Genomic DNA, 11,168 nt, shown 5'->3' with positions numbered 1-11,168 from the left:
CAAGCATTATTGTTTTTTATTAGTTCTAAATTTGTCTGATTTTGCTGATAGTTTTCTAGCCATTTGGGTTAGGAATTCAACTCATTTAATTGCATTCTTCCATTTAGTTGTTAAAGTTTGTATAGCTATGAGTTTTATTCTGACATCTGATTCTTAAGAAGGTATTGTCATTCTTGTTACTGTTATTACTATTTTATAAATTTGCAGATTTGAAACTTCCAAGGAATTGTTTAATTGGATTTACTTTTAAAAAGTCTTCTAGCCAGAAAACTTGTTAAAAATATATTCTTGATTTCTAGGCTTATTACATTGTGATCATAGCATGCTTTCCTATAATTTCTACTTTATAAAACTTAATGAGCCTTTAAAATAACTAATACACATTCAATTTTTGTCAATGTTCCCCGTATACTTGAAAAGGATTTATCTCTTATTTGGATGTGTTCATATAATATATATATTATATAACGTAATCAACTTATATATGTGTACATATAAAAATCGTATAATGTGATTCACTTTAGACTAAGGATGGTACGAGAAGGCTTCCACATACCAAGTAGCTTGTGTGCATTTTCACCTTGTGAAGGTAGCTCCTGCACTATCTGAGGCGCAGACAGACATTTCTGACTATTATGCCCTCCTTGTAATTTGTGCCCTTGAAAAAAAAAAAAAAAGTATCTTCTGCTCTTTTTTAAATGCTTTGGGGCATGAAAGCTCTTTCGTCCAGCATCAGGATTTAGCCTTTCTAACTCCTTTTGTTTTAAATGTGTATTTTCAAAAAGGTTGAACTGCATTAATTTCAAGAAGACATCTGAACATTTTCTTAAAAATTTTGGTACATAAGTTAAGCCAGATAACATTTAATGGGTATGACTGATACCTTTTGAAAACTTCTATCATATTTTATATATTTATTATGGATATCATGTTTAATGAGTTTGCTGTAAGCAATTTTTTGTAATTTTTAAATTTTCTGAAATCTAGTGCTAGGTTTTTATTTTAGTTTTACGCGTTACCGTTGTATTAATAACTTTAATAATGCTCTTACCAGCCCCCCCAAAGTTATCTTTTGTTTCTTGACCATTTGTGTTGTTTTGGTTTATTGCTGGATTACGGTTTTAAATGTTGTCTCTCTTCTGTTCTGCTTCTCTTTTTTAAGAAATCCAATTAAATGTCATATTCATATTATTATGTTCATATTATTTCCCTGTTCATATTATTTCATATTATATTCCCTGTCTTAGCTATTTCTGATCCTTTCCATTTTATTTCATTTGTTTATTCATTTGTTTCCATTTATCTTCTTGATACCCACTAGTATATTTTCAACGATATCTGTTTAGTCTTGGTCATCTTTCCATTAATTTACTATTTTGTACTATTTTGTACTTCCTGAAATCTGTTATTTGGTTTACAACTTTTCTTTCTACTTTATGAAGACTTTTCTGAGTTTTAAGTTTCACATTTGATAATTTTATATATACAAGTGCTTATTTGGTGATATTTAATTCTTTTGGGAGTATTATGTTACTGTATTCTTCTGCTTCATCGTTGATTTGGGGGGAGGGGTATCTTTATCTATTGAATATTTTTTATTCTCAGTTTATGTTTACCTCATATAGTAACTTTGCATATCTGTTGTCAGCTATATTTTCTTCTTTAAAATAATCTTAGGGCGCCTGGGTGGCTCAGTCGGTTAAGCGACTGCCTTCGGCTCAGGTCATGATCCTGGAGTCCCGGGATCGAGTCCCGCATCGGGCTCCCTGTTCAGCAGGGAGTCTGCTTCTCCCTCTGACCCTCCCCCCTCTCATGCTCTCTCTATCTCATTCTCTCTCTCAAATAAATAAATAAAATCTTTAAAAAAAAATAATCTTAGATTTTCTAGGATATAGATGCATAAGGGTGGTAAAAGATTAGATAACCCACTAGAATTCTATTAGTAGTACCCTAAGGAGCCATGTCCCTAAGGAATACTATCTCTAGAACCCTAAGAACTTGTTTCCCAAGGAGCACCCTAAGGCAGCACCATTAGGAGTGGATGCATATTTTCTGATAGCCATATGTGCATATATATATATTTCCTGCAGGGTCCCTATTTATATATATATATATATACACACACATTTTTTTTTCCCCCTTGCAGGGTCCTTAATTTCTATCACTAGTTTCTACTTTCCACCTTTCCCTTCTCCAACAATATTTCAAGAAATGGCTCTGTCAAGTTTTTTTTCTGTCTTTCTTAGGTGGTAATATTTAAAAACCGTCATATTTGGCTTTGTGCATAGTCAAGGTACTTCACTTTAATTCCTTGTCTCAACGCTGACTTTTATTTTTAAAATTTTATTTTTGTTTTATTTATTTTATTTAAGTTTAATTGACATAAAATATCTTATACTTTCATGTGTACCTCATAATGTTTCAATATTTTTACACATTAGGAAATGATCCCCAGGTTAAGTCTGGTTACCAGCTGTCAATATACAGAGTTTCAATGCTGATTTTTAAAAGGAATATAACTAATGGTCCACTGTAGACTTCAGTAAATTAGCTAAGTTTTTGGTGAATGCCTTTATGACTTTAAAGAAGTTGTCTTTGTTCCTATATTTCTCTTTGATTATGGATTTTGTGGAATTTATTGGAGGCTGTTTCTACACCTATAAGACGATTATATCTTTTCATGTAGGTGCAAATGCAGTGAATTAAATTATAGATATTTAAATTTTAATCAAACTTAGCATTCCTGTGTGAAAAGTAACAGTAATTTTTTTAATCCACTGAAGAATTCAATTGCCACTATTTGATTTAGGAGTTCTTAAGTGCCCTATAATTGTCTTTTCTCATACTGTTTTTATTTGGTTTTGCATATGATACCTGTATCATAAAATACACTGAAAATTATTCCATCTTTTTCTATTTTCTGAATATGTTTCTATATAATTTAAATGTGTGCTTCTTGAATATTTTGAATATTTGATAGAGCCCACCTTTGAAAACCACCTGTACTTGATGTGGAGACATTTTAAAACACTGTTCCATTTCCTTAATAATATGGGACAATCAGATTGTTTCTTAAATCGGATTTGGTAATTTTTTTTCTAGAATTTATTCATTTCACTCAAGTTTTCAAATTTGTTGGCATGAAGTTATTAATAGTATTTTAAAACACATTTTTAAATCTGCAGTTATGCTTCCTTTTCATTACTTATACTTTGGGAGTTTTCCTACTTTTTAAATTAAACTTAGTAGACATTATAGATTTAATTTTTTTTTTCAAAGAGCCGAATACTTGTTTTGCTAAGCCTCATTTACCTTTGCTCTAGTTTATTAAATTCTACTATTGTATTTCTCATTTTCTTCCTTCTTCATTTGAATTTATTTTGTTATTTTTCTAAATTCTGATATTGAATGTTAATTTATATATTCCATATTTCCTTTTATAGATTATATATTACATCTATGTATATGATATAATGTATATATGTCCTATTAAACCACCATGAATAATGCAGAAATTATATTTTATTTCCAAATGTATGGCTTTGAGACAGTTATAAATGTTGGAACTCACCTCTAATTCAATTGCAATGTCTTTAGAAACTGTAATATATTAGCTGAGTAATACTTCACATGTGTTTTTGGTATAAATATATCCAGAATCTGGGGCTTTTTCATGTGGGAGAGTTTTATTATAACATCAACTTTGCCATACTATTGGAAGCAAAACTAAAAGGGCATTCTACTCCACTTCATCTATGTAGTAATAGAATTTTCCTTCAAAAAATTCTCCATGTCTTCTTGGTACATGTCTGTATTTCAACATCTCCCTAAATCATCTATTCCTTGTTTTTTTTTTTTTTTTTTTTTTTCTTAAAGATTTTATTTATTTATTTGACAGAGAGAGAGACAGCGAGAGAGGGAACACAAGCAGGGGGAGTGGGAGAGGGAGAAGCAGGCTTCCCCCCGAGGAGGGAGCCCGATGTGGGACTCGATCCCAGGACCCTGGGACCATGACCTGAGCCGAAGGCAGACGCTTAACGACTGAGCCACCCAGGCGCCCCATCTATTCCTTGTTTTTAAAGGGAGTTCTCTAGACTTCTAGCTTTTAACGTCAACAACAAACATATGACTTCTTTTTTAACATTTTTTTTTTCATACTGACACATTATAGCACTTTATAAGTATTTGCTGAATGAAAGTATAAATGCAAAGATGAAACCAAATTTCTGTGATTTGAGGCAGGCACAGGCCAAAAGGCTTACATAGAGTTCTGAAGTCACATATTTAATAGCCAAATTCCCACAGGTCAACATCCCAATAGATGGTTTCTCTTACTCATTTTCAGACCCTGCTTTGAATGAGACATGGACAGGATACTAAGATCTTAAGGTTTTTAGTGCATCTTTGGTGCCCAATTTTAAGATGAACAACATCTCAAAACATTAAAAGGTAAAGAAATTTTGCTTTATATTTGTACATATCTAGAAATGCTTTTGGTTCAGAGATTTCTAGGTTGATTATATTTTTTTCAGAAAATTTTGTTATTTGTAGGTGTGTGTTCAAGGATAGAAGAGTATCCACATTAAAAGTGATCATGAGCAAAAATCCAATGCTTGAAACAATGTCTGAACACAACATACACAAGATTAAAAACTGCACATTATTAATTTCAATAATGTATCTAGCATAAAAATATTATGCTTCTAATTTAGGACCAAAAGTTCTCACGTTGGAAGCCTTAACAATAACCTCACAACCATTGGATTTCACTTCAAGCATCTGGAATTGCCCTGCTTGCTTTATATACACTAGGGAAAATCTGGGCTGTAGAATAAGTTGAACCTCATTTCACATATAATAGCATAACCTATCTTTTATAGTTCTATAGTTGTATTTATAAGACTCAACTATTTTCCACTAATGCATATCAGATTATGTCATAGCAATGAACATATTACTTTTGATCTGGACTTCAGGTAAATAATTCCAATATAAATCAGGATATAGTAGATGGCCATATAGTAAATTCAAAATAAATACCAAGGAACTTGACTAGTCTTTACAAGGGAGGTGTCTGTATCTCAGTTTTCAATCCACCTTCAAAAGACAAGCAGTCACAGCCAAGATAATTTAACAAAGCAGGAAAGAATAATCATTTTTACTGCACAATAATTCTTTCCAAGTAACTATGGTCTCTATTATATTAACTTGGTAGAACAGAAAAAAATGATTGTGAATATAAAAGCACAGTGGACTTTTGGTAAGGGCAACATGGCAACATACTTTAAATTAAACTCGTATTTCACTTTTAATTTTAGAATAAACAGCAATAAAACTAATAATTTCCTTCACCAGACGGATGACAATCTAGGATGCAGGTAAAGTGTTTTTATTCCCAAATAAAGTAAAATTTGAGAGGAAAACATCAGACACAATTAGACATCAGATACCTCTCCTCGCATTGGTATAGATTTTCTCTTACTCAGAAAAATTAAATATTAATTTTGTATTTCTATTTAAAAATTTGAAAGATATTGGTATCAGTGAAAATTTAATAATGCATGTGCTTTTTACCTGATTACACACTGTTCATTCAAATTTCTTATATTAAATTCTATTGAACTTCTACAGCTTCTAAATAAGTGAAATATTGTAGTGCTTAAAAATAGCATGCTTTAATTTACTGTCTATTTATCACATGAGGTGAGCTAATTGTTTTCAGACAATGTCCTAATCAGATGCAATAGTGTAATTTAATGAAAAAAAATTTATTGGGTTGATTAGATGATAGAATTGTGAATTGGGGGCATGCCATTTTCTACAGTATTTGTAATGAATAATGGCATTTAAAATTGTTCCAAGTGAAATCATCAGCTCTCATGAGCAAAATTTTCTATTGCTGCATAGAGAAAGAGAATGGATTCACCAACATATATAATTTTTCATTTAACACAATTTAGGAAGATGACAGGGCAATTCTTTATGTTTATGAATTTGAACCACTTAACATGATTGAAACTCTGCTTACTCCATATTTGAGAGAAAAAGGTAGCCATGTCTTTGACAAAAATCTTTTACTTAACTGCAGCCTGCATTACAGGATACGGGGTATTAGAGTTCCAGATAGGGCAACTCAGAAGTTAAAGGTCTACATAAGGAATACCACGGAGGGATGAGGAAGGGGAACATTTATGAAGCAATCACAAGTTTAATGATCTGAGGTAAAGAAGTTCTGCATCACTGTTTGATTCAGGAACTAGATTGATATTAATATTGCATATTGCATATTCTACTCAAAAGAACAACTACTTTATATAGATTTTTGGAAAAGTCAATTTTTATTTTTATTAATATTGTCTCTAATGCAACATATAAAAGTGGAGAAATTCTGCTATCACATATATTGAAAGTAATCTAGAAATAAAAAATAATATATATGTATGCATATAGATATATGTATACATATATATTAGTGTATATATATTAGTGTATGTATATATGAGCTTAGAAATATTTTACTTTTGATGCAGGAATTCCAGTTTTGTTAATCAAAACTAAATAATCTATAATATAAAGTAGCTTTTTGTACAGTGACAGATATAATTACAGCAAATTGCCACTGAATTATACACTGAATAATACTGGTTAAGTATCTACATCCAGTCAACTAAATATTAATCTTCTAAAGAATTGTTTTTCAAAATTATGTAGCATTATGGGAAAAGTATGCTTTATAATTATAATTTAAAATATCAGAATGAAATACTATAGTTTACATAAAATTATAAACTTGTCTAAAAGGAGGAAACTACATAAATTCTTTCTACTTCTGTTTTTTGAAATTACATTAGTAAGGATCAATCACCTTTGTAAATGAGAAAAAAAAATACTAAAATATTTATAATGACAACCATCACACTTTATAACAAAATGGCCTGCAAGAGTAATTTTATAGCCTGGCCTCTAATTAATAGTTTTTATCTACCTATTCATTGTGAAAGAGAGCAAAATGTTTACAAAAATTTACTAATTTCATTTAGTAAGATACTTCAAACAAATATATTTTCAGTCAGTGAGGAAGCTCTCAAATATAGCTAAGCATCAAATACTACAAGGGTGGTCATCCTGACTGCTGGCTGTCAAACCCTCTGTTCCTGTCAATTCTCACTTTCAGCATGTCAAGGGAAGAAAGAAAGGATAAAAAGTCATCAATGTTAGTATGCATTACTGTTTAGACTGTAAAGTATTATACTATTTTTGGAGAGTCAGTTTGGAACTCCATATCAAAACCTAAACAAATACATATGTACATATATGCTTTGCCTAGGTATCTTTTGATATCTTAAAATATATTTTTGTGATAATAATCACAAATATTTATGTATAAGAATGTTTATCTCTGGGGGCGCCTGGGTGGCTCAGCCGTTAAGCGTCTGCCTTCGGCTCAGGTCAGGATCCCAGGGTCCTGGGATCGAGCCCCGCATCGGGCTCCACTGATCCGTGGGAAGCCTGCTTCTCCCTCTCCCACTCCCCCTGCTTGTGTTCCCTCTCTCGCTGCTCTCTCTCTGTCAAAAAATAAATAAAATCTTTAAAAAAAAAAAAAAAATGTTTATCTCTGAATAATTTCTAGTATCAAAATTAGAGTAACTTTAATGATGATTAAAATTGATTCATTTAAAAACAGTATACTAAATCTATTTGGCAGAATGTTGAACAGCTATTAAAACATACTTAAGAATAATATTAAATATTAAGAATATAATAAATGATATGAAAATGCTTATAAATTATTCTTTAAATATTACAAATACATATATGTGCTTTGTAATATTTAAGGGAAAATCAAATATTTTTAATGTTAAAAGGGATTAGAAATATATATATGCACCAATTGATTTATAGTGTGAGATTGTGGGGTAACAAAATTGCGTTTGATTTTAAATTAGTTCAGTTAATTCAGCTTAGAATTGTACAAATCTTTATAGAATATGCGTCAATTTGGTAATCATAAAAGAGCTTTTCTTGTAAACTATTTAAAAAAATGAGGCAAAGGAATTCAAATATTTTCTAAGATTGTGTGGGTGTGTAGACTTAGGTATAACTTATATTTGTCTAACCACTAACCTCTAACTCATTAACAAAGTAGATTAATTTCATCCACATTGCCAAAATATCCATAAATAATCATGCAGTCATGTTTATTTCTCAGTGAGGCAAACCACAGATTCTCTAAACTGCAACCAGAATAGATCAAAATATTTTCTACTTCAATGAAAACTTTGTTATAATCTTCATATAGAAGAGGAACAAAGTAAACACACCTGCTCTATGAAGTTCTGAACATTTCAGAAATAATGAATTAGACTGCATGTCAGGATCATTTGATAGGGGCAGAAGATATTTCTTCCCAAGGCTTATAAAGGAACTTATATTAGGTTCATAAATATTTCAATTCCTACATGCCCGCATCTGCACCCCCATTCCCTGCCAATCCCACACTTTTTAAAAGACGCTATTTCTTTTTTTAACTTGAATAGATTGTCTTCTTGGAATTGTATATATAAAGATGCATTACATATCCCTCTCCATCCTTCATTCCCTATCTTATAAATATATACAATTTGTATGTACTTTTGATCACCTGGGTTTTCACACAACTTCTTGAATATAAAATACTGAGGTTTAAAAATTTAATAAAATGTCACAGTCAATTTTAAGATTGGGGAAGTGTGATTTATTATTTTTGGCCAAAATATCTTCCTAGTATTTATAACAAAGTTTACTATTAGCTCGCAAGAGTTAATCAGGTAGAGCAATTTGCTAGCGAAGCTTCTTCCAGTTCACATTAAAAAAAAAGAAAGAAAGAAAAGAAAGGAAAAAAGAAAAAGAGTTCCCTGTGTCCTACCTGTCTGATATAATCATTTTAATAGATATAAAATTTTCAAAAAGTTTATGCATATATAAATAGATACATTTATTTAGGACATAAATGAGATCACATTATATATTAGTCTATAACCTGTTTTTCCAACTTTATAATGATAGACTATGAAAATTAATCTACATCTCTATTGTAGAAATTATACATGTTCCAAATTATTTCAGCTTTGATTAAAATTAAAGTCATGACAATTATTTTAATAGGTACAGACCTTAGACAAGTGTTAAATTTTAAACTACCAACACAAGATTTTGAGAATTCAAGGCACTGAGTTGCCGAACATAAATATGTATGTAGATAATGATAAAATTTTGAGAATATGCACAAGGCTTGAAGGTTCTAATGGCATAAAAGTAGCCAGGTCGTTTAGGGATATTTAGGCACATTTATATTTACTCTATATTTTGTAAGTATGAAATTGATTCTTAGCTAGTTGGTTTGTAAACTCTTCTAGAGGATTCCAATTTATCCACACAATTTTATCTTTATAAATAATCTTCTACATGAGACTAGGATGTTTATTTGATTGTGAAGGAAACTAGTTCTCATGAATATTTGTTATTGACCATTACATTCAAATTGACTCATTAACCTTGTCTTATTTCAACCATTTCTGAATTCTCTAATTTTTTAATAATTGGATAAAACTGTATAAATTGTTAACTGTTAACTCATTTGGAATTTAAAGGAAAAATAACCCTTTCCTTTTTTATCAGAATGTCTATAAAAATATAGCACAGACTCTGTATCTTTATCCTAGTTTTTCAAATCTGCATTATATTTCCTTGTAAGGGTATATATACAATAACGGATTCAACTTTTTGATGGACATTTAGTTTGCTTCAAGATTTTAAAACATGTGTAGCACCTTGAAAATACTGCTTGTACAAAATAAATAATATATATTTGTTGAATGAAAAATTTTCTCTAGTTTGCCCTCAAGTCTATGAAAGTAGGGGTTGGATAAAATTTTCATGTATTCAATTCTATATCCCAAGGCTCTCACCTTTTCGTATACGTGTGTGACTCACTAAATTCTCTGAGTTCAGTTGAGACTCTTTTGTGGGAAGCTACAGTTTGAATTTATAGCTGTGGAGGGGGCTCCTCCTCCTGAAACCTAGTCCTTGGGTTAAATATATGGCTGGACTTCATAGGCATTAACTGCAGGTTCAGAATATGCCACAAGAATTGTACCTCCGTGAGCATCACAGCAATGACAGCAAACAGAGAAGAAGCCAGCACTGACCTGGACGAGAAACATCGCTATGTGGTGAAATTCTCCACGGCCCCCTTGCTTAACAGGAACTGTCATGAAGAATTTGCTGCCATCTCTAGAAAACACCGGCTCCTCATTCTAAAACACAAAAGTGCATATAACAATCTCGAGATTGTGCTTTGTGCTGCCAACCATTGTTAATTCAAGCATGGGTTATGCCATTTTTTATTTAGAATTGGTTTGTGAAATGGTTAATTATCTCTAAAAATAATGTGAATTATTTTTGCCACCATCTAGCTTCAGAAATTTTTCATGTTTCCCAATGAGAAACTGTGCCCATTAAATAATAACTTCCCATTCCTCCCTACCTTACTCCCCATCATTCCCCTTTCTGTCTCTTTCATTTGGACTACCATAAGAAGCTCTTTAATGAATGGTTTACAAAAAACATACAATTTTTAATATATGTTTTCTGAAATATTTCAGCAACTCTGGTTATTTGAACATACATTTCTGTTAATGTATACAAATTTACTGAAAAACACAGAACAAAAAGGCTGCAAAATTGGAAGGAATCCACTGAAAATCATTTAATTCAAACTTTCCATCTTCACTGTTCACCCCTCCAAAAATACACAAACACAAATGCCCATTTGATGATTTTTTTAATTAAACTCTAGTGGCATGTTAAATCAATAGAATTTTCTGAAAATTAAATGATGGAAGCTATACGTATAGATTGCTTTCCTTTTGCTCCAGGGCAAACATTAAGAAAATGGATTTGCCTGCACTGCGTTCTTTCCTATTGGATTAGCAAAAGTGATTATACGAACGGTAAAAGAAAGGCTTTGCTATGGTTTCTTCTGCAGGTCTTTAAAATGGAAGAATGAAAGGGGGCGGAAATCAGAGGTGGAGACGAACCATGAGAGACGACGAGACGACGGACACTGAGAAACAAACTGAGGGTTCTGGAGGGGAGGGGGGTGGGGGGATGGGTTAGCCTGGTGATGG

The 11,168-nt window shown here is 31.5% G+C and overlaps 1 protein-coding gene across 1 annotated transcript in view; it reads right to left on the bottom strand.

The window, feature by feature from the left end:
- The window catches only part of DPP10 (dipeptidyl peptidase like 10), a 117,809-nt gene that overhangs the window by 67,667 nt on the left and 38,974 nt on the right, over positions 1-11,168 (bottom strand). Inside the window, exon 6 of the mRNA XM_031029028.2 lies at positions 10,188-10,295. Coding sequence (XP_030884888.1) covers positions 10,188-10,295 — 108 coding nt within the window. The remainder of the gene's footprint in view (positions 1-10,187; positions 10,296-11,168) is intronic.

This window comes from Leptonychotes weddellii, chromosome 3, assembly GCF_054177405.1.
Source record: "Leptonychotes weddellii isolate Sample4059 chromosome 3, ASM5417740v2, whole genome shotgun sequence".
In the NCBI taxonomy this organism is placed as follows: Eukaryota; Metazoa; Chordata; class Mammalia; order Carnivora; family Phocidae; genus Leptonychotes; species Leptonychotes weddellii.
This window is presented reverse-complemented; position numbering and strand designations above follow the sequence as displayed.